A 24779-nucleotide genomic window follows, 5' to 3' on the forward strand; every position below is an offset into this window, starting at 1 on the left:
GTCAAGTTCCTGGCAGCGATCAGACAGAGTCAGTGGACAGGCAGAGGTCAGGTTCCCCCCTGCCGCGTGCATGTTATAAAATCCAGGGTCAGCGTGTGCAAGGGGGTGCACAATTGTGTAACCTGCGCGAGCTGAGCTGAGCAGCCTGCCTCCGTTCCCTCCAAGGCCGCTCCGAAATCAGAGCAGCCTCGGAGGGAACTTTCCTTCCGCCCCCCCACACCTTCCCCTCCCTTCCCCTATCTAACCCACCCCCCCAGCCTAACTAAACCCCCCCCTGACCTTTATTGAAGAAGTTACGCCTGCCTCTGGACAGGCGTAACTTGTGCGTGCCGGCTCTCCATCCCCCGGCCCAGTGGCTGTTCTGGAGGCCTTGGCCCCGCCCCCAGAATGCCCCGCCCCCAGCCCCACCCCCGGAACGCCCATTTTTTCAAGCCCCGGGGCTTGCTCACGTCCCAGGGCTTGCAGGCACCGCTGAGCCTATGCAAGATAGGCTTGGCCCGCGCAGGGGGAGGCAGGGGTAGGTTTTCGGGGGTTGCGTGCGTAACCCTTTGAAAATCTACCAACAGTACACGTCCCACACAGAAACCTTCGTTCAGCAAATAAAGCACTCTTAACCGTTCCTTCAGTAAAGACAGACTAACCCAAGTGAGAGAGAGGGCCTTATCTTTAGCAAGCCCCACACTCTGGAACACAATGCCGCTAGAGATCAGATTACAAAGAGATCTCAAAACCTTTAAGAAAAGTTTAGAAACATGGCTTTTTAAACAAGCATTCTATAAAGAGACCGGAGAATAGAAAACATACAGGAATAGGCAGAAGAGCAACAGCACACTGCACTACTCTCAGAATGAGCAACTCTATTTCACAACAAACATAATTGTAAAACACAGAGAATAGGAATTTTACCTGTGATTAGTACCTTACAGGTACTCCAGGGCATTACCTACTTCACTAAACAATTGATTGTTTTTTTCTTATCATATATTGTAACTGAACCTTTTGCGGCACCTGTTAGAATGTACTACAGTATGCATTCAACCACCTTAATTTATGTGCCAACATGTAAACTGTTGCGAAGGTATTTAACTTAGCGATGGTATAGAACATAAGAACAAAAGAACATAAGAAAATGCCATACTGGGTCAGACCAAGGTCCATCAAGCCCAGCATCCTGTTTCCAACAGTGGCCAATCCAGACCATAAGAACCTGGCAAGTACCCAAAAACTAAGTCTATTCCATGTTACCATTGCTAATGGCAGTGGCTATTCTCTAAGAGAACTTAATAGCAGGTAATGGACTTCTCCTCCAAGAACTTATCCAATCCTTTTTTAAACACCGCTATACTAATTGCACTAACCACATCCTCTGGCAACAAATTCAAGAGTTTAATTGTGCGTTGAGTAAAAAAGAACTTTCTCCGATTAGTTTTAAATGTGCCGCATGCTAACTTCATGGAGTGTCCCCTAGTCTTTCTACTATCCGAAAGAGTAAATAGAAAATATTTTAAATAAATAATTAATAAATAGCCTGCACTGTGAGTGGTTTGCTGAACAAACTATTTTAGCCTTATTATATTCATTTTTTCCAAGAAAGCCATCACTCTACTCAATTCAGTAGCCTCAAAATGCATATTTAAATGCCCTACTATAATTATTTTATTTATTTGTTTGTTTTTTTTATACCAGTGTTCGATCTGAAATATCACATCGGTTTACAGCGTAAATTAATTTCTGATGCTGTAAACATAAGTCAGTTATGAGGTTAACCACTGCATCAAGCACTTCAGATTTTTGTACTGGTGACAAATAAATCACACTAAAGATCCATACGTCCACTCGTAAAACCAATGCTTCAAAATTATTACTAGAGTATGCAGAAAGTTTTACTACTTTAGAAATTTTTTAAAAATTTGCTAAAGCACCACCACCCACTTTTTTTGCTCTTCCTATCCCTATTCATATGCACTATTATCATATTATTTTAACCAGGATTCAGTTACAAACAAAACAATCTATATCAAAATGAACCAATACATTTGTAGAATTTTCTTCCTAGCTAAAAGTGCATTAACATTGGACTAAATGGTCAGTTTTCTCAGTGGAGAAGGATAAAAAGAGCAGGTCAGGGATCTCTACTGGGACCAGTGCTTTTAATATATTTATAAAAGATCCAAAAAGGGGACTGGCAAGAGAAGCAATCACATTTGCAGATTACACAAACATATTAGAACATAAGAACATAAATTGCCATACTGGGTCAGACCGAAGGTCCATCAAGCCCAGCATCCTGTTTCAAACAGTGGCCAATCCAGGCTACAAGTACCTGGCAAGTACCCAAACACCAAGAAGATCCCATGCTACTGATGCTAGCAATAGCAGTGGTTGTTCCCTAATAGCAGTTAGTTAATGCACTTCTCCTCCATGAACCCATCCAAACACTTCTAAGATGTTAAATCACAAGCGGATTGCAGGAGGACCTCGCGAGCCTGGAAGATTGGATATTTAAATGGCAGATGAAATTTAATATGGACAAGTGCAAAGTGATACAAATGGGGGAAACGTAATCCAGACTGTAGTTGCACAATGTTAGGTTCCATAATAGGCATTACCAACCAGGAAAAGGACCTGGGCTTCATTGTAGATAATACTTTGAAATTTTGAAATCCTTGGTTTAGTGTGAGCAATCAAAAATGCAAATAGAAGTTAGGAATTATTAGGAAAGAAATGGAGAATAAAACAGTGAACGTTATATTGTCTCTGTATCACTCCATGGTTATGCTGCACCTGGAGTACTGTGTGCAGTTCTAGTCGCTGCATTTCAAAAAATATATAGTTGCATGTGATGACGTATGGGACGATAACTTTGATAATGGCCATTTTATAACATACGTGTGTATATATGTGCATGGTATAAATACGGTATACACATGTACATGTGTGTACAATTTTATATGGACGTGCACATGTACGCGCAAATGCTGCCTGTACAGCATAAGTAGGGGAATTTTAGAAGGGATGCATAGACTCTATTACTAATTTTCCCAGTTCATTCCCGTTCGCCCAGTTAAGAGATAGAACTCCAAACCCCCCTAGGTTAAGAACATAAGAACATGCCATACTGGGTCAGACCAAGGGTCCATCAAGCCCAGCATCCTGTTTCCAGCAGTGGCCAATCCAGGCCATAAGAACCTGGCAAGTATCCAAGAACTAAGTCTATTCCATGTTACCGTTGCTAGTAATAGTGGTGGTTATTATCTAAGTTAACTTAATTAATAGCAGGTAATGGACTTCTCATCCAAGAACTTATCCAATCCTTTTTTAAACATAGCTACACTAACTGCACTAACCACGTCCTCTGGCAACAAATTCCAGAGTTTAATTATGCGTACGGTGAAAAAGAACTTTCTCCAATTAGTTTTAAATGTGCCACATGCTAACTTCATGGAGTGCCCCCTAGTCTTTCTATTATACGAAAGAGTAAATAACTGATTCACATTTACCCGTTCTAGACCTGTCATGATTTTAAACACCTCTGTCATACCTCAGCCGTCTCTTCTCCAAGCTGAAAAGCCCTAACCTCTTTAGGGCCAGATTTTCAAAGGATTTAAGGGCGTAAACGTTCCTGTGCGCGCCAAGCCTATTTTGCATAGGCCCGGTGACACGTGCAAACCCCGGGAAGCGCATATGTCCCAGGGCTTTGTGAAAGGGGAGGGGGCGGGACCGAGGCCTCCGGCACAGCGGCCATGCTGGGGGATCACGCGCCGGCACTTGGCCGGCGCGCACAACCTATACCTGCCCAGAGCCAGGCGCAACTTATTAAACAAAAGTCAGGAGGGGGGTTTAGGTAGGGCTGGTGGGCGGTAAGGGAGGGGAAGGTGGGGGGAGCAGAAGGAAAGTTCCCTCCGAGGCCGTTCCAATTTCGGAGCGGCCTCGGAGGTAACAGGGAAAGCCATTGGGGCTCCCGTAGGGCTCGGCGCGCGCAAGGTGCACAAGTGTTCACCCCCTTGCGTGCGCCGACCCCGGATTTTATAACATGTGTGCGGCTGCGCTCGCATGTTATAAAATCGGGCGTAGATTTGTGCGTGCCGGGTTACGTGCACAAATCTACGCCCGCGTGTAGATACTAAAATCTGGCCCTTAGTCTTTCCTCATAGGGAAGCTGTCCCATCCCCTTTATCATTTTTGTCGCCCTTCAGGTACCAAAACATGTTAAGAGTTATACTTTGGACCTTTTGTTATGTTCTGTCAGATATTTTCCTAAAATAAGAAACCTCAGAGATTTGTTGGTTTCCTGGTTAGACCAAGTGTTACTAATTGGGATGTACTCAGGTGAAGAAAATGGAATAGTGGTAAAAGATTAGTGAATTTTAAGACCTGCGCGCGGGAGCACATGTGCTTGTGATTGCTGGCTCGTGCAAAGGACGCGGCGATTGTATAATATACATGTGTACATGCGTGCCTGTTATAAAATTGGCTATACATGCATACAAGTGCACATGATTTTACATTGAAGCACATATGTATGCGCAAATGCCGCCTTGATTACATAAGTGTGGAGAATTTTAGTAGAAATGCGCACCAACACAATTACCTGTTTCCCTGGTTCATTTCCAGATTGCCCCAGTATGGGAGAAGTCTTCCTAAACCCCCTAGCTAACTTGCCTCCCTTTTACCCTATTAGCCCCGACCCTTGAAACGCCGCTGACTAGCCTAGTTATTTTGTTTCATGACTTATATGGCAGAAGTAAAGTTATGTGGATAGTGACTCCGGTGTGCAATGGTGTGCGTAAATACTTACGTGCTGGTTTCATTCATATTTTCTAGAAGCCCATGCCCCGCCTCTTTTATGAAAAACATTTTTACTTGTATACCAGGAGATACGTACATACTTGGGCGGCTCTTAAAATCCGTGTGGTGTGCACTGGGCCAACACACGTACATATCTCCCGGCTTTGGTGCGCAGAGGGCTTTTAAAATTCCCCCATTAGTGAAACCTTAGGATGATTTAAATAATTTTAGTAATAATTGGAAAAATGCTAATGATTTACAAAATAAAAATATAGAGGAAGCATTTTTTTTTGTGGAATTCATCATTAACAACCTTCTGATAAGATTGTTCCTATAATAATGGTAAATTATAGAATTGTGTTATAAGCAGGCAGCCTGGTTTACTCAGGAGTTATGGAATCAAAGGCAAGCGTAAGAAAATGTGAGAGGCAATGGTTAAGTGTTATGCAGAGGAAGATAATATAGCAAATGTGAATATATTAGCAGATTATAGACTGAAGTGTAGGCATTGGAAACAGGAATATATTTTTAAAGATTGCTCAGTCTCCAAATGAACCTCATGAGTTGTTCTCTACAGTTTTGCCAGTTAGGCCAAAATTGGATAATGTTGGCCTAATGGATGTTGAGGTGTTTGTCAAATATTTTGAAGAAAAGATTGTTAAATTACAGGAGTGTTTGGGTATCTGTTCTACTTTGGGGGTTGAAAGTTTAACATGTAATACTGTGCCAATAGTTTGGCCAGAGTTTAGGCAAATTACTTTGCCTGAAGTGCAAGTCTGTGATAGTACAAATGAAATCAACTTACTGTCAGTTAGGTTTGTGTCCTTTTTCTGTAGTGAAGTGTTTAAAGGATATTGAATTATGAGCATATTATTGATATAGTCAGGCCTAAATTTGCCAATAGGCACACTATGGGGTAGATTTTTTAAATGTATGCGCCGGCGTACTTTTGTTTGTGCACCAGGCGCGAACAAAAGTACGCTGGATTTTATAAGATACGCGCGTAGCCGTGCGTATCTTATAAAATCCGGGGTCGGCGCGCACAAGGGGGTGCACATTTGTGCAACCTGCGCGCGCTGAGCCCAGCACGCGCTGCCTGTTCCTTCCGCCTCCCCTCACCTTCCCCTCCCTTCCCCTACCTAACCCACCCCCCCGGCCCTATCTAAACCCCCCCCCACCTTTGTTGGCACATTTACGCCTGTGGAAAGCAGGCGTAAATCTGCGCGCGCCAGCGGGCTGCTGGCGCGCCATCACCCGGGGCCTGGTCCGGAGGCCTCGACCATGCCCCCGGGCTGGTGCCACGCCCCCGGGCCCGCCCCCGAAATGCCACGTCACTCATGGCACGCCCCCCCCCCCCCGACACGCCCCTCCATGCAAGCCCCGGGACTTGCGCGCGCCGCCAAGCCTATGCAAAATAGGCTCGGCGCGCACGAGGGGGGGGTTTGGGGTAGGTTTTCGGGGGTTACGCGCGTACCCCTTTGAAAATCTACCCCTGAGCCTATGCCTAGGGCAGGAAAAATCTAGGGGGCAGCAGAGCAGCTGAAGTTTTGTTGTCTCCCAGCTTTTCTGAATCTCACTTGCAGAGAACAGCCTTCTGCTTCCTGTTCTAGCCTCTCCCCTCTCATTGCAGAGAATATGAGGGGAGGAGTGAGGCTGGAAGGGACAGAGCAAAATAAAACTGCTCTATTCACTATTCCAGTGAGGCCAGAACACACAGCGGTGAGCAAAGAAAAGCCACTCTGCTTCTTGATCCAGCCTCCTGTTGTTTTGGGATATGAGGGGAGGAGGTGATCTTGGAGCAGAAAGAAGAGCAAAGATGTCTGCACTATAGACCTTCTGCTCTGTTGTCCCTTGTTTGGGAGGGGGGGGGGAGGAGGAGGTGACAGCACCAACAGTGCCTAGAGGAGGCAAAATTATAAATCTGTCACTGCATATAAATATTTCTTTAAGGGAGGAAGCTACGGCTGATGCATTAAAGATAACAAGTTAGACTTAAGGAAAAAAATTCTGCTTTACCAGCAAATGAGGTGACTAATTATTATTAGCCAATCTCAAATTTACCATCTTTGGGATATGGAGAAGACGCATGAAAACCCGAGTTTTGCAGTTCAAAAACACGGACTTTGATGAAATGGGGAAGTACATGGAGGAAGAACTAGAAGGCTGGGAGAACGAGAGAGATGTGGAACAACAGTGGACCAAACTAAAAGGAGCAATTACCAAGGCAACTATAATCTTTATGTTAGAAAAGTAAAGAAAAGCAAAAGAAAAATGAAACCTATCTGGTTCTCAAAGGAGGTGGCTGACAAAATAAAGGCTAAGGGGCGGATTTTAAAACCCCTGCGCGTGCCGGCGTGCCTATTTTGCATAGGCTGCCGGCGCACGTAAAGCCCCGGGACGCGCATAAGTCCCAGGGCTTTCGAAACGGAGAGGGAGGGGGCGTGTCCGGGGCGTTCCCGAAATGACACGGCGTTTCGGGGGCGTGGCGCTGGCCCGGGGGCGTGGTCGAGGCCTCCGGACCACGCCCCCGGGACTGGAGGACGGAGCGGGGCTGCCAGCGACGCGCGCAAAGTTACGCCTGCTTTCAGGCTACGCGCGTATCTTATAAAATTTGGTGTACTTTTGTTCGCGCCACTGGCGCGAACAAAAGTACCAGCACGCGTATTGTTTTAAAATCTGCCCCTAAAAGAACAGCGTTTAAGAAATATAAAGGATCCCAAAGGGATGAGCACAAAAAAGAATATCTGGTGGAACTGAGGGAGACGAAGAAAGTAATCAAGAAGGCAAAAAGTCAAGCGGAAGAAAGGATTGCCAAAGAGGCAAAGCAAGGTGACAAAACATTTTTCAGATACATCAGAGAAAGGGGAAAAGTCCAAAGTGGTATAGTGAAATTGAAAGGTGGAAAAGATCAATGTGGAGAGAGACGAAGAAATGGCAGAAATATTAAACGAATACTTCAGTTCAGTGTTCAGTAAAGAGAACCCTGGAGAAGGACCTTCGCTAGTTAACAAGAAACCAGAGGGGAGTGGAGTAGATTTAACTCCATTTACAGTAGAGAATGTATGGGAAGAGCTGGGGAAACTGAAAGTAGAAAAAGCCATGGGACCTGATGAGGTTCATCCCAGGATACTGAAAGAGTTCAGAGATGTGCTGGCGGCTCTGCTGAGTGACCTGTTCAATAGATCCCTGGAAATGGGAGTGGTACCGAGAGATTGGAGAAGAGCGGTGGTGGTCCTGCTTCACAAGAGTGGGAGCAGAGAGGAGGCTGGTAACTACAGACCGTTTATCCTCACCTCGGTGGTGGGAAAAGTAATGGAGTTGCTGCTGAAGAAAGAATACTGAACTATCTACAGTCGGGAGAATTGCTGGACCAGAGGCAGTGTGGATTCACCAGGGGAAGATCCTGTCAGACAAATCTGATTGACTTTTTTGACTGGGTAACCAAGGAATTGGATCGAGGAAGAGCGCTCGACCATATGGCCATTTTGCAATACAGCAACACGATTCGAGTGCAGGAGGTCGTTCCCGGACCCCCGCTGGACTTTTGGCAAGTCTTGTGGGGGTCAGGAGGCCCCCCCAAGCTGGCCAAAAGTCCCTGGGGGTCCAGCGGGGGTCCGGGAGCGATCTCCTACACTCGTGATGTCGGGGGACAGGAACCAAAATGGCGCCGGCGCTACCTTTGCCCTGTCACAGGGCAAAGGTAGCACCGGCGCCATTTCTATCAACGCACCCGTGGCCCGAGTGTGGAAGATCACACCGGGACCCCCCCACTGGACCCCAGGTAATTTAAGACATTTTGGGGGGGTTCGGGAGGGTGGGGGATTTATTTTAAAGGGTCGGGGTGGGTTTTAAGGTTGTTTTAGTGTGCCGGTTTTCCCGCCCTCCCCCTTCCCCCGATTTACGATTTTTGATGATAAATCGGGGGAATTCCTATTATATATCGCCTCTAACGATTTTTGACGATTTAAAATATATCGGACGATATTTTAAATCGTCAAAAAACGATTCACATCCCTATAACAGATAGGCTGTTGAGGGGTCTAGAAATTTGAAATTGTATTATGCCACAGCTAATGGACTTCATTGGCTTGTGACATACTGGAGAATACAATTTAACATTGTAGTTACAGTTCATAAACTTTTGAATATAGACAAGGTGTACAATTTGGTGCAACCACTTTCTGTTCAGGATGTGGGTAGAGTGTTGAGGTCATCTGTACACAAGTTGCTCATAATTCCAGATGTACAGAAATACTGGCTGGAGGGGACCCATCAATGGGCTTTCTCCTTCACTGCTCATGTGTTATGGAATACCCTTACAGAGGAGCTGAGGGATTAAGTTGATTTAAAGAGTTTTAGAAATAAATTGAAGGGTTTTTTAATTTTGTTCAGGCATTTCAATAAATGGGATAGATGTAGATCAGTGATGAAGATGTTATGTTTTTAATGATGTATTACTATGTGTATTTTATTAGTATTTAATATATGTTGTTGTTTTTTTTTGCTTGCATATTATGAATGTTTATAATGTATTGCCTGGACAACTTACATGCCTTGTACTAACTAGTTTCTCTTCCAAGTGCTAGCAAAGTATAAATCTCCTTAATTTCACAGAACCCCTGGGATTAAAGTCAAAGGTGGTATAATTGTAAATGTTTTGGATCAGTAATTTTTATTGTCAAGGCATAACAATCAGTACAATAACAGCTTTCATCCAAATCCCATAACACACCTTACTGCTACACAAAGAAAAAAGTAGAGAAGATAGAGAGCAGTACTAGACACAAACCATTAAGCTAGTAGAGACCAGAGATCAATTAGCAACTCAGTCTGCTGCTCCTTGGAGGGTTGAAGTTGGGAGTTCTTCAAGAGAAACACTGATATTTTATACAGCTGTTGAGGAAAATACTAGTCCAAGTTACAATCACAAGCCAAAAAGCAAGGTTGGATGATGATCTAAAGGAAACTGCATGCTGCATTTGGTCACAGTAGATTGATGCAATTCTTGGCCTATGCATGGGAGAGAATGTTCTTAAAAAACATATGGAACATTTCCAACAAAATATTGATATTTTTGGTGTACATATTTTTTTTGTAATTTAATATCAAAATGACTTTATTTTGAAATTATGCATACAAATCATTCAGACAAAGTGCAATACTTAATAGTGAAGAGAGAAATGATGGATGGAAAAAAAAATCTTTTTTGACTCCAGAAGGTATTTATCACTATGAGGTGCTAGTAACTGACAGGCTGCACAATGAGTTATATACATGACCTATATTGACTGACAGCAAGTAATATGTTCCAGCTGCCAGAGAATTCTCATGGGGACTATGTGCAACACTCATAATTAGTTTCAGTCTTTGGTTATCAAACATTATTCAAATCACATATTTTCAACTGTATAACATACTGTGGATGTGTTAATATTTAAAGTGACTTCTTAAATGTTTACTTTATATAAGACAAAAAAGGCAATTACATTTACTAAATTAATGTTTATCATTATATGCTTTTCATATTTTTTGTTATTGCATTTTATGTTTCAAATCTCCTGCAAGAGTTTCCTAGCTCCTGATTAGCAGCTGCATAACACAATTCAGATAAGAACTCAATGAAGTCTGTTAAGAACTGTAAGAAGGAAAAATAATAGAAACCATTTTTCAGTTAATAAAGAAAATAAGGGAAATTAACCTGATATCTTGATGGAAGTACTAAATACATTCTCGATATAGGAAGTCAGCTGAAGATGAAGAATTGTGCCATATTTATCCTGATGTTCAATACATCAGTAATGATTAATTACCATATATTCACGTGTATAAGTCGATCTCATGTATAAGTTGAGGGCATTTGTTGGGCCCCAATCCTGTCCCTGAATCCTTCCCTTATGGCTGTCCCTGCTGTCTGAATCCTTCCCTCCCTCCCCCATGGTTGCCCCTCCTGTTTGAATCCTTCCCCTCTTCCATTTCCTTGACTCACCCGCTGCTATCTGGACAATAACGGCACTTGCTGAGGAACATCCTTTCTCCTCCCCCTCGGTCTCCCAGTGAAGCAGTAGGACAGTTTCTCCCCCACAACTCCTTCACTGCTATGAGGACGATGACAAACTTGCGGTCATTCAGGCACATCCTCCCTCCTGCCCCGCGGGGTCCCAGTGGTATGCTTTGATCCACGTGGTTCTAAGTGTCCCCATCAGACCCTGACTTGGGAGAGGGGAGAATGTGCTTGCGCAACTGCCGTTGTACCAGCACTATGTTGATTGATCCGTGGAAAAGACGATCGTGATTTTAAGGACCATTTTTTACTTAAACACAAGTAGATAATGTTACTTGTCCTATGCTGTAAATTATATCCAGTATAGATAAATTATTCTAGCATGTGTGTCATTTTTGTGGATAGCAAGTTGATTAAAAGACAGGAAACAGAGAGTAGGATTAAATGGTCAGTTTTCATAGTGCTTTTTAATATATTTATAAATGATCTGGAAAGGGGTAAGACAAGTGAGGTGATCAAATTTGAGGATGACACAAAATTATGCAGTTAAATCTCAATCGGATTGTGATGAATTGCAGGAGGACCTTGCAAGACAGGAAGATTGGGCTTCCAAATGGCAGATGAAATTTAATGTGGACATGTGCAAAGTGATGCACATAAGGAAAATAACCCTTGCTGCAGTTACACAATGTTAGGTTCTATGTTAGGAAAGAGATCTAGGTGTCATAGTGGATAATACATTGAAATCGTTGGCCCAGTGTGCTGAGGCAATCAAAAAAGCAAACAGAATTATTAGGAAGGGAATGGTAAACAAAATGGAGGATGTTATAATGCCTCTGTATCGCTCCTTGAATACTGTGTGCAATTCTAGTCACCGCATCTCAAAAAAGATATAGCTGCACTGGAGAAAGTGCAGAGAAGGGCGACCAAAATGATAAGGGGAATGGAACATCTGCCCTATAAGGAAAAACTAAAGAAGTTAGGGCTGTTCAATTTGGAGAAGAGACAACTGAGGGGGGATATGATAGAAGTCTACAAACAAAATCGAAGAAATTTCTTTTTCACTCAGCACATAGTTAAGCTCTGGAATTCATTGCCAGATTGTGGTTACAGCAGTTAGTGTAACTGGGTTTTAAAAAAAGTTTGGATAAGTTCCTGGAGGATAAATTCATAAACTGCTATTACGGTAATTAATAAGCAATAGTAGCTTGTGATCTATCTAATGTTTGGGTACTTGCCAGGTACTTGTGACTTGGATTGGCCATTGTTGGAAACAGGATACTGGGCTTGATGGACTCTTGGTCTGACCCAGTATGGTATTTCTTGTTCATATGTCCTACTTTGTATATAATGCAAATTGCAGGATTCCCTTCTGCATCTTGCATCCTACCACTGTTTTGTTCTTGTATTGTGCCCCCATGCTTCTTTCTACCAGAAATTCTGCCCTTTTGCACCTCTTTTGGCATACCACTGCCTTCCTATGGATTTTTGCCTCATGCATCATTCTGTCCTATGCCTTTGTATCACTTTCCTCTTAAGCTCCTTCATGGCCTTCTCCCCAAATAATTTTAGAATCCTCCCATGTTTTTACTATATTTCTAAATTGGAAAAATTCAAAACTTCTGTATTTCACATAATTGTGCAATGATATTATAGAACAATTGTCTTAACCAAGACTGAAAGAGAAAAGCTGTGGCAAGTTATGGTCTCTGTTGCATCCATTTCTTTGAATTTCTTGACTTTTGTTCATAATGAGGTCAATTTTCAAAGCAATTTGCTTGAGTAAGCACTGTTTGACCCCATTAATTGGATGTCTTAAAAATGCCCTTCCTGGGAGAGAGTGAGAGGGCGCTTCCAACATTGGGACCATCTGGCAGAGTGCTGGATGACTTCCTCCAGTGTCATCTGGAGGCCTTGCTGCGCTGAAAAGCTGTCCTCCTGCAGCATGCCACCGCTGGCAGGCCTAAGTCACAAGCCCCTTCTGCTCATTCTGGAGGCTCTACTCCCTTGTTTCTTGGATCTTTGAGGAGGTGATGAGCAAGAAGAGAAAGTCAACAGTGAAGGTAGGCCCAACACTGCCCCACTCTACACCCTCTTCCTTCACAGCTGACTCATGACTCTTTGAATTTGTTCAGTCCACTTTTGGGTACTTTGGAACTTGAAGCCTTGTATGACTCTGTTCATCAAAAGGCTTCTGTCTCTTTAAGACCCGACAGCCATATTCCTCTGCAGATGCCAACCTCTAGTTAGCTGGGAGCTGGGGCAGTGGAACAAGGAACTATACTAGCTCCTAGCCCTTTCTCTGTTGTGAGTTCTATAGCTGAAGGAGTAGGCTTTACCATCTTTATCGCCAGGAATTCCTCTCCTGGGGAAATCTACGAGTATTACCATGGGCTCTATCTGGACTGTGATAACTAGGTTAGAAGTTGCTTTGTCTTCATGTATAAATAATAGTACTTGGATCTTTGGGGAATCTGACAACTTAAGTGAATGAACATGCCCAAAAACTTTCAGAACAGGTTTTGCAAATAGAGGAGATAAAAGGGAAACTTGATGCAATTGGTGACATTAATACATGTTTAATTAAAGATAATCAGTTGATCCTTAGGAAAATTGAATACTTTGGTAATTATGCAAAAAGATTTAACCTAAGATTTTTTAATTTTCCCCATTGTGCACCTATTGAAATGTTTCATAGATTTTATATTGATTTTCTAAAGAATCAATTCCTATTATAATAAAGTTGTAATATCTTCTCGATGTTGAAGGGAAAAGTTCCTTGGATAAAGATAGGGATGAATATGTGCCTTTTAATGAGCCATCATTTGACCTTTTGGAGATTTTGGGAAAATTCAAACTCAGAAGTTAAAGATAGAACAACTCTTGTTTATTTATTTATTTATTTTATTTACGATTTTTATATACCGATGTTCATTTCAAAAAGAGATATCACATCGGTTTACAATAAGGTACAATAGGTAATTCACTATCCCCTAAAAGGGCTTACAATCTAAAATTTTTGTACCTGAGGCTAAGAGATTACAAAAATAAAATCATCAAAATCAAAGTTCTTAACAATTAAGCAAAAGGTATAACAAGGAGCATATTAAACAAATAACACAAAGGAGTACACAAAGGGGAGTGCCCCTTTGTCGCACCCCTTCGGCGCGCGGCGCCTGCTGGCTTGGCGCCTTTCAAACTGCCCGGATCCGTTTGCGATGATGTCAGGGGAGGGGGCGGGTCTCAGAAGCATGGTTTTCCCCACAGAAATCTCTTCTCAGTTTCAAAGACAGCTTTTTTCAATTTGTTTTTGTCTTTTTACCTTGGATGTTAGCTGTTACAAGGTGATCAGCACTGGTGGGTAGCCCTCCCCATCACAAGCGCCTGCTGGCTTGGCGCCTTTCAAACTGCCCGGCTCCATTTGCGATGGATTTGTTGTTTTTTCATGTGAGTATCATAAATAAAGGACCCTGAAATTGTTTTTTTGCTCCAAATAATTGCGGTTTTGGGGGCAAAATATCTTCATTTTTTCCAGGAGACCCAAATCCATAGGAAGATTTTTCTTTTAGAAAGCAGAGATTTTGGCATAACATAGGGAGGTAAGACATGCGCTTGGCTCTCCCTGCCCTCCCACAATACGACAATACACGTTCTGGCATTATAAATAGGCCGCAGTTTATTATTTCAACCCGAGCCCTTACAACATATAATCGTTGATAACATTAACAATTTCCACAGCCCCTCCCCCCTTACCCTCCCCTTTTAACCCTCCCAAATGCCACTACCACCACAGTCCAGTGATAAAGCGATCACTCGCCCTCCCTCTTCTTGCTCGCCCTGCCTCGCCCCAGCGAGGGCAAGCCTTGGCCTTGAGCATTCGCCCCCCCAACTCATTGGCCCTCTCATGCAGCAGCCCCCCAACTACTTGAGATCCCCCCACTCCGTCTTAACTTTACATATTCACCAATATAATTTGGGCTCGGGTTTCTGCCTCCACTGCGATGAATCTGAATACCCCACATAACACAACCACCACCATAACTCCCTAGGGAGGGAGGGAGGGAGAGAAAGCCAGCAGCCCACCACCTCGACTGCAGTCTACCCGAAAAGTCAGCACTTGCCACGTCACAGGCAGGCAGCAGCAGAAGCCAATCCGGATGCTTGGATTCGAATTGGAGTCCCCCACGGCTGTTTTTTGTCCACCCCCAGCTCGATTATGCGCCGCTCCTGCCCCTCCCTTATCTCCTCCCTCCCCCCCCCACATTCCCCTACACCGGTGCGCGTTCTTCTTATGTTATGTTCAGCGGCACCGGATGGGCCTGCACCGTCGATCATTTAGGTGCAACCTTTATACTGAAATTCCCATGTAAATATTTAATTAAATATGCTGGTGTTAAATATGTAACACCTTAACCGCGACAGTTTTGTTCTATGGAAACCGACTTGATTTGATATTTGTATCGAGAATGTCGGTATATAAAAATCCTAAATAAATAAATAAATAAATAAATAAATAAATGTCTTCCTTGATCCTATACAATTGGAAAGTTTTCTTCAAAATAAGCCAGCTCCAACTAGTTGTTATGTGAAGGGAGACCTTGAAAGGCCTTCGCAATCTGTTATGTGAAGGGAGGCCTTGAGAGGCCTTCGCAATCTGTTATGTGCACTCAGGCTTTGGCTAGAAGTAGCAAGAGATGCCATGAGCAGCTGCTGCACGAGAATAGGAGATGTGTGCCCTTGGACCTCGGTGATCCCAGAGAGGAGATCCAGGAAAATACCGAGGCTGGTGAGATAGATCCGTGTCTGGGTCGAGGCCAAGCCCAGGCCCCTGCCGACCTGCATACCTCAGTGAGACCAACCACCCTTGGTTGGTCTCTGAGTGGTCCTCTGACTACTCCAAGCCCTTTCGGACCTGCCGCTGGGAACAGCAATGGCAGCAGGCCGGACAGGAGACAAGGACGGACGAAGGCTCTGGAACATGAAGACTCAGACAAGAGACTTGGGACGTGAAGACTCAGATGAGAAGCTTGGGATGTGAAGTCTCAGAATCAAGGTTCAGGAACAAAGTCAAGTACTGGGTTGAGGCTGCAACACAGCGCGCCCTACACAGCCCACAGCCCATGGACTGGTCGCGGACCATGTTTAAGTGCGAAGCAGACTCCAGACAAATACGTGGTAGTTGAAGCCGGAACATGGCGAAGATTCAGTAGAAGCCTGTACCAAGGCGCGCCCTACACAGCCGCCCGGGGCTGGTCACGGAACACGCTGGAATGGCAGAGGTTCAGTCAGAGTCTTAGGCATGGATGGAGCAGCCACCAGAACATCCGAGGGCCGAGACGATTTCCAGGGTAAGGGGCCGAGACTTGGCTTCGAGCATAGGGTAGGGGGCCAAGACGAGACTTGGCTTTAGGCATGAAACATGGGACCAAGACGAGACTTGGCTTCAAGTGAAGATGACCTTCCGGAGACTAGTGCTGCGAACAAGAAGGCAGGCCCATGCCACGAGGTGACGAGACATGACATGACATGCCAGAGAAGGTAGCAATGAGGAACCAAAGGTCCAGGAACCAGAAGCAGAGACGAGGCATCAGGAAGGAACATCAGGAAGACCACAAGATATCAGGAAGACAAGGGATAATCCAGAAGAGAGTCAGGGATAATCAAGAAGTAGTCAGGAACATGAAGAACAATGAAGTATCCCACGAAGAACAGGAAATACCAGCAGGAGCGAAGACGAGAAGTCCTGGAAAGGAACTAACTCCTTGTGAAGGCAACTAAGGACTGAAAGCCCTATATAGGGCTGAAGATCAAGAGGTGCCCTGGGAGGGGTCCAGGTGGGGCCAGGAGGCTGGCCCTTTAAATCAGTGAAGGAGGCGTGGCCCGCGCCCTAGGAGATAGGAAGCAGGAAGTTATGCAGAACCATGGCCAGCAGCCATGCTGCAGGAGCAGTGCAGGGAGAAGCCGGGCCTCTGCACAGGCCCCCATGTCAGCAGCAGCTCCTGCTGCTGCTGGAGGCACCGAGGGCGGCTCCAGCCTCCAGGAAAGCCTGTGGACTGAGACCTCCAGGCTGCAAAGTGATGATGGCTTCGGCAGTGGCTCCGGCTGCATTGAAGTCCCGAAGTCCGAGGCTCCCTGCCAAAGTGAAGAGAGGAAACAGCTGACTGCAGCTCCTGCTGCGAAGAACATCGGCGGCTCTGTGCCGCATGGTAAGTTCAGAGTCATAACACTAGTATTGTTGCAGTCAATTGAATTAGTTAGGGTCTAAAGTTAATTTGACTGTTTTCCTAAAAATATTTTTTCCTTTGGAATCTCTCCCATTGATGTGGCTCAGTTATGTATTAGCTGCGTTTTGTTAAATTTCTTGTTTTGTGTTCCTTTTTTCTTTTCCTTTTCTAACAGCTTGTTTGTCTGACTCAAGATTTATCTTGCGATTAATTAGAAAAATTTCATAAAGATAAAGTTCAAAAAAAAAAAGAAATGTCCTTCCTAAATGCAACTAAAAGTTCCATGAAGTGTGTGCCTTTAGCCACACTGAAAGGAGGTGTTCCCAGAGGTGTGTTAAATTTAGGGAATGCAAAGTAACCATGAAGAATGCATTTTAAAATCTTTCTATGCACTTTACCAGAACATTTCTGCCTAAAGAAAAAACAGGTGTATATGACATCTCATATTTTGCATCCTTGGTAATTTTCAAAATGAACATATGCATGCACAATAACTTTGAGAATTGATGCAAAGCTCACGGATAAAAGGTATGCAGTTTTTGGCCCAATGAGGACAGACTGAAAATTTCCTTCTAAATCTAATAGTGATAATGCTCCTCTAAGGAAGTGGGTCCTTAAAATTGTATTTTAAGCACCCATGTCAATTTTCATGTGATACTATATTGATATCCTCCTCTATACTGTAACCAAGCAGTCCTTCCTAGTAAGCTCTTTGGAGTAAAATCTTAATGTGTCTCACTTCTTCAGACATGGGACATGACACAAAGGCACAGTCCAGTCTCTTTATTCTCACTTAAAAGTCTAAACTTCACAGTTTACTATTCAATTCAATGCAGAGGGCCAACAGACATTCCAAAAAGATACAAATATATGTAAAAGCTTTCCTGCCAAAAGTGAAACCCAGCCTTACTTGCCAAATCTGTTCAGTTACCCAGCTTTCTTCTGAGCTGAGTGCTTCCAGTTCCCTTTAATTAAACAAAATCCTACCAATGAAGAAAACCCTTGGAGAACCACAGCCAAACAGGGCCCCGTCTACATAATGTTGCTCTAGATCTGCTCCTCTCCAACTGTTTCTAGCAGTTTTGATTTTTTTTTTTTAATCCAGCTGCAAATATCCAAATCACATCCAATTGGCTTCTTAGTTCGAGTGTCTGCATACTACAAATCCTATCAAGATATTTTCAACCCTAACCTCATTTCCTCTCTAGAGTTCAGTAAGCCCTCTAGAGCAGTGATTCTCAACCAGAGTATCGCCAAGCACCAGCAGGTGTGTTGCAGCTTCCCAGTGTCCCACTGTCCCGATTGCATTTCCCTCCCTTTCCTTCATCACAGCGAGACACTTCAGCATCCCACTACTGCACATATTCTTCCACTGACACTGTTGCCATTCCATCTGGTCAGGAATGGCAGCAGTGTTAGTGGAAGCTGGCCCTTTCTTCTTCCCGCCCCTACAGCCCGGAACAGGAACTGATGTACATTGGAGCATCCAGGAAGAAGAGAAGACAATGCTGCATAAAGTCGCGGCAGATGAGAGAGGAGAGGGAGGAAGAAGCCTGATTGTACAGACTGTGAACAACTTGCCTGCATATCCGGGGGTGAGTTGGAGCCTCGACGGCGGCAGAGAGGGAGTGGCGTTCAGTGGGCGGATCCCTGGACCAGAGCCGGAAGCGGCCTTTAAAATCGGCCTGCCACCGACCAGTGACCCGAGAGAGGAGAGGGAGGAAGAAGAAGCCTGATTGTACAGACTGTGAACAACTTGCCTGCATATCCGGGGGTGAGTCGGAGCCTCGACGGTGACAGAGAGGGAGTGGCGTTCAGTGGGCGGATCCCTGGACCGGAGCCGGAAGCGGCCTTTAAAATCGGCCTGCCACCGACCAGTGACCCGAGAGAGGAGAGGAGGAAGAAGCTGATTGGTACAGACTGTGAACAACTTGCCTGCATATCCGGGGGTGAGTCGGAAGCCTCGACGGCGGCAGAGAGGGAGTGGCGTTCAGTGGGGCGGATCCCTGGACCGGAAGCTGGAAGCAGCCTTTAAAATCAGCCTGCCAGCGGTGCATAGCAGAGCCGGCGCGTTGCTGAAGCCGCTGCGCGCGCTTCCATCGGACTTTGCCGGACTTAGCCGGAATTTGCCGCTGTTTTACTGCTCCAGGTAATTGATTAAAATTATTTCGAATATCCCGATCCTGCTTGACTCCAGAATCGGTGGCAAATTTAGAGACCTTGTGGAGGCCTTTGTGTGGGACTGAACAACATGCCAGCTAAGAGAAAGGGAAAAGTGAGGGTCTTCCCTTCCCTGCCCCCTTCATTAGCTTCTCCCATTCAACAGGCAATCACAAATTTTATGGTCTCCCCTACACCGCATGTTCAGAGTGCCAAGGAACCTGATGAGTTGGGTAGTGTGGGAGGACAACCCAACTCCACAGAGGAGGCTTCTCTAAGTCCAAATATTGGACTTTCCCCAATTCAGAGGACAATTGGGCAAGGCATTGATACAGCCCTGACTGAGATCAGTGTTCAGGAGGAAGTGGCAGGAGTGGCACAAATCCCCGCTATAAGTCCTACAGAACCTAGGACTATTCTTGAAGCTGCTATTCCATCTAGCAGCAGAAAAGTGGAAATGCCTACTCGACCTGAGCTGATAACACTGGACTCAATTTGGGAGATGATGGCGGTAATGACTGTGAATATTAGGAGTAGAAGGACAAATTGATTTAAACAATTCTAGCTATCTACAAGATTCAATACAGATCCAAGCTCATCTTAAAAGATCTGATGATAGGATTAGGAATCTAGAAAGTAATTATGTTAAAAATCAGGAATTTAAAATTGCAGTTGTTAAGGATCGAGAACAAACAGCAAAAAGGTTGGAAGCACTTGAGAACAATGCAAAACGCTTCAACATTCGGATTTTAAATTTCCTAGAGTGACAGGAGAAACTCCTTAGTCACCCTGACTAAATTTTTCCATGAAGCGCTTGGGCTTGTTCCTAGTGAATCACCTATTGTAAACAACTGCTATTTTCTTCCTAAAACTACTAGAGTGAGGAATTTATCTGAGGAGATGTTTCAGGGTGATTTAACGAGATTTCTGGAACACTCAAATGTAAAGATTATTGATTGGGGAACTCTATTAGTGACTTTATTTTCAATTAATGATTTGAATAAAATTATAAAGAAATATTTTAACAGGTTTCCCATTCTTTACTTGGAGAAACCTATTAAAATATTTCCGGACTTAGCTGTGACTACACAGCAAAGACGGAAGGCTTTTTTATCCTTTCGTCAAGAGATAATATCTATGGGTTTCTCTTTTAAACTACATTTTCCCTGTAAATGCTTTATAAATAAACAGGATGAATCTTTTATTTTTTTCCTCCCAGATCAACTTAAGTTGTTTATTGAACAGAGGAAGGAACATCCCTGTACATCCTCCCCAATAGTCCAGTGGGGTAATAATTAAAGGTATAGAGTTTTGCCACCTGGTTTTCGTTTAAAATAAATATTTCCAGTTTATTCTCCCATTGTTTTTTCATACTGGAGATTCAAGCAACTCTCCAATTGTTTGATATGGAAATAAGATAGAGTTCATCTCCTAGTTTATTAATTTTTATTTTTATTTTTTGCATTTGTTTTGTATCTTTGACCTTTATCTTATGCATTCTCTTTAAATACAATGTATGATGATTGTATTTGGAAAATGATAAATAAAGAATTTAAAATAAAAGTAGCTGCAGAAGCATGGGCCCACACCAAAATGAAGCACAGCTGGCAATCAGTGATGGTAGACAGACCAGCATTATACCTCGCAGCCAATGGGATTCTTCATTCTTAAGCCATGGAGGTTGGAAGAAAAGACTGCTGCAGCTGCCATTTGTGCTGGGGAGGAGGGGGTGTCATGAGTGAGAGCAAGCCAGAGTGAGAGAGAGAGCATTTGTGCATGATTGAGAGCATATATGTGTATGACAGAGTGTGTTTGTGCAAGTATGACTGACAGTATGTGTCTAAGTGAGACAGCATGTGTGTGATTGAGAGGTCAGGGAGGTGATGTGCTTGTATGTATGTGAGAAAGAGACTGGTCAGAGAAATCACTGGTGTGTGAGAGACAGGTGTGTGTGAGAGACAGGTGTGTGTGAGTGTGTGAGTGTGTGTGTGTGTGTGTGTGTGTGTGTGTGTTTGTGTGTGTGTGTGTTTGTGTGTGTGTGTGTGACTGGTTGTGGGCCCTAAGAAAGAGGACCATGAGGTCAGAGCTTCAGCATCCACTACTGCTTCTGGTGTGTACTATTGGCCTGCAAAGAAAAGGAGTAGGAGAGTTGCTAGAGAGGGTAAGCAATGGTGCCTTTTTAAGTTTGTTTTTCTTGATTGCCATTTTAATTATTGGGCATTATGTGAATTGTCTGCTATTTTGAAATATTTTATTGGTATCTGAAGAATTTTTAATAATTTTTATGAGTTTTTACTTGTTGGATGTTATTAGCTGTTTTGAAACATTTATTAGGATAGTTTTACAATTATTTCTGTGGGGATCTATAGCAGCTTGGCTTGTTCTGTTTTCCTAATAGAAGATATATTGGTGTTTAGGACCTGTTTTAATATTTGTAATGTTGCCTTTTTATAGGTAGGGTTGTTCTTGTTTGTGTTCCATAATGCAGGTGTAACTTTATGTGGATTAGTTTATGTGAATTATTATAGATCCTGGGACTATGTTAGGTCTATATTTGTTTCCATTTCTCCAGTTTTGCACTGCATGCAGAATGGCTTTTTGGGTTTCTGTTCCAGTTTCTGTCTCCATATTTGTAATTTGTGGTCTTTCTGTACATGGTGAAGGTTGGTTTTGCGTGTGTGAATGAGGTAAGGTATTTTATTAGCATGTAGGCATTTGTATCAATCTTATTTGTTGGGTTTTCTCAATAAGACATATATTTGTGGTAAATTACTATCTTTTCATACGGAGGGCTATTGCACCTGGTAGTAGAAGGAGTTTGTTCTTATAAATAAATAAATAAATCCCTGCATCCCCACATTCAGGGCACAGCTTCTTAACAACCACACCCCTCCCAAACCTGCTAGGCCTCTCTGTCAGCAGAATATCTGAGATCCCTGCACACCCCCATTTTACAGAAATATTAGGACCACTCCCAGTACTAGGCAGAAGAACTGCTGGGGGAGGGGAGGGGAAAGAGGTGTGCAGTACAGGCAGGTATCAAGTCATACCAAACTGTCAGACTGCATATCAGAGTTGTGACATGGCCAATTGTCACTTTTCTCCCCAGCCCATCCCCTCTCAACACAAGGTCTTACCAGCGAAAGGCCTAGGGGGGAGGTCAGAGTACTACGTATGGAGCTGTTCTGACAACAGCCCATACAATCAGATCTATGAGGCAAACTTTGTCATGAGGGGAAGCACTGGATCACTGATGGCCAAGGACAGTGTGTCCAAAATAAATGCACACACACACTGCCTGCTGTGGGGTATGCATTGCTAAGGTAAGGGAGGGAATTACCAGGCCTACATTACCCCCCCCCCCCCCCCACACACACACACACATAGATATTTACAGAGGCTAACACTGCGCGTCAGTTACCCACACACACTCATCTGTGGAGTACTGACTACCTGTACAACTTCATGCACCTACTCATGGGCAATGTAATTTTGTAATCAAGCATCTGTGATGTCTGTGGCGGCCTGGTCCCTACTGCTAATGAGGTAGTCGGAGTCATTACTCGGCATACAGCCTTATCTACAACGGCACGGCAGACATAAATCTGTCCGAGGCATATATGGTACGCAGGGCTGGTGCTAGCATTTTTGTTGCCCTGTGTGAACAATTACTATGTTGTCCCCATCCTCGTTTTTTTCTTTTTTTTGACACAGAATACCCCACCTCAATTAAGCATGCAAAACCAGCCTCACTCTCACCAAATTCAGAATAAAGAGACTATAAGCTATACACAGAAACTGAACAGGAAACCGCAAACCACAAAAAGCCAGCCTCTATATGCAATGCAGCAATGGAGAAACAGAAACATCATCAGTCCTCATAAATCATTCATCAAACAATAAAATCAAGGAATATAAATCAATCATATAGTAAAAACATACTTGGAAATATTCTTTTAATAATAATCTAAGGAATAGAACAACATCCAATAATTAAGAGCTCATTCAAAATTTTAAAATTTTCCCAAACAAAAATAAATTATTTCAAAAAGGCAGACACCAACATTTCTCCTCAGTTTTATGTAAATCGTTTTGATGTCTATTCGAATAACGGTATAGAAAACTATTAAATAAATTCAATAAATAAATTCAATAAGTAAACTAATAAGGATGGAAAATTCACCACTTTCCATACTTGAAAACATTTTATTTCCAGTCATCCTGAATAAGACATGGATTAGTGAGGCAGCACAAATTTTCTTCACACACACACACCCAGTCAGGTTCCTATTCACACACACACCCCAGACAGATTCCTATTCACATACACACAACCCTCCAGTCAGGCTCCAATTCACACACACCATATCCCACATCCCAATAAGACTCTCATTCATACACACCACACCCCAGTAAGGCCTTCAATCATATACACCAAACCCCCCCAACACCCCAGTAAGGCTCTCATTTATTCATTCTCACATACACACACATATCACCAGGAGCCATTCTGCTGCTCCTCCTCATGTGCCGGCCCATACGCTAATCAAACCATGTGAGCCTAGCACTTCCTCTATGCTGATCTCGTGCATCGTGAGATCAGCATGGAAAACATGCTAGCTGCACGTATTTTGGACAGTGAACACCGGCACCGAGAAAAACGGGTTCCTTCTTCTTTTCTTCGGCCACAGGTGGGATGGGGTTCACCTGCGGCCTCATGGGCTTCTCCCTGTTCCTGATGCTGCCCCATCGGGTATGCTGCCCTGTGTAATTACACAATTTGCATTCCCAGTGGCGCTGGACCTGATGGTACGTACTTTATCTCAGGTACTGGGATGGGCCTCTCAAGGCCTCAGGTGGCACTAAATGTCTGTCTTGCAAAAGACCAACACAGAAAGTGCATAAGCCATCAGGGCAACCACATGAGACCTCTGTTAGCAGTAGGCCTATACATTCAGCACTGTGGCTGATTTACCATACAGGCAGCTTGTAGTTTCCTGGGGGTCCCAGCAGATGACACCTTTTTGAGCCAGGATGCTATACACCGAGCTGATGATTGAAAGTCTCTCAGCACACCTGCCTTGCTCAGCACTATCAGTTACAATGACAAACACCACATGAGACACAGTATATAGGACAGCTACTCCTCTGAGGGGGCCACAAGTCAGGGCTGTCATGTGGACCAGCAAGGGCCTCTAACCCTAAACCATCTGATTGTGTCTTCATCGCCCTGGCCTCTGTCCTTTCTGCATGCAGCGCACCCCAGGAATCCTACATCAATTTGCTTTAAGAGTGTTACAGATAATAGCTATCGCTACTAACCCACAAATCAGCATTAATTATAGGTACATACACAACCAGCAGCACAAGATGACTAGCCCTCAGCTGTATGGGCCAAGGGCTGTACAGCACCGTCACATCTCCTTAGTGGGCAAAGACTACCGGAGACCTCTCAGGCTAGGCAAATAGCTTCAAACACATTTTTGTGATGGGTTCAATTAGGGGAAACTTTGGATAGGAGACATGGGTGATATTATAGGTAAAGCATGATACCATCTGATTCCCTGTCCTGCCTTCACCCAGTCCAAACAGCATCCTTATCTAGG

The 24779-nt window shown here is 43.8% G+C and overlaps 1 protein-coding gene across 4 annotated transcripts in view; it reads right to left on the reverse strand.

Moving 5' to 3' along the window:
• LOC115090621 (potassium voltage-gated channel subfamily KQT member 1-like) overlaps positions 1-24779 on the reverse strand; it is a 408883-nt gene that overhangs the window by 73048 nt on the left and 311056 nt on the right. The window contains exon 12 of one of the 4 annotated variants that reach the window (XM_029599982.1): positions 9460-9798. The exons of the other annotated variants lie outside the window; for them this stretch is intronic. Coding sequence (XP_029455842.1) covers positions 9713-9798 — 86 coding nt within the window. The 3' untranslated portion in view covers positions 9460-9712. Of the gene's footprint in view, positions 1-9459; positions 9799-24779 lie in introns of those variants that run through there. 4 annotated transcript variants of the gene reach the window in all.

This window comes from Rhinatrema bivittatum, chromosome 4, assembly GCF_901001135.1.
Source record: "Rhinatrema bivittatum chromosome 4, aRhiBiv1.1, whole genome shotgun sequence".
NCBI lineage: Eukaryota > Metazoa > Chordata > Amphibia > Gymnophiona > Rhinatrematidae > Rhinatrema > Rhinatrema bivittatum.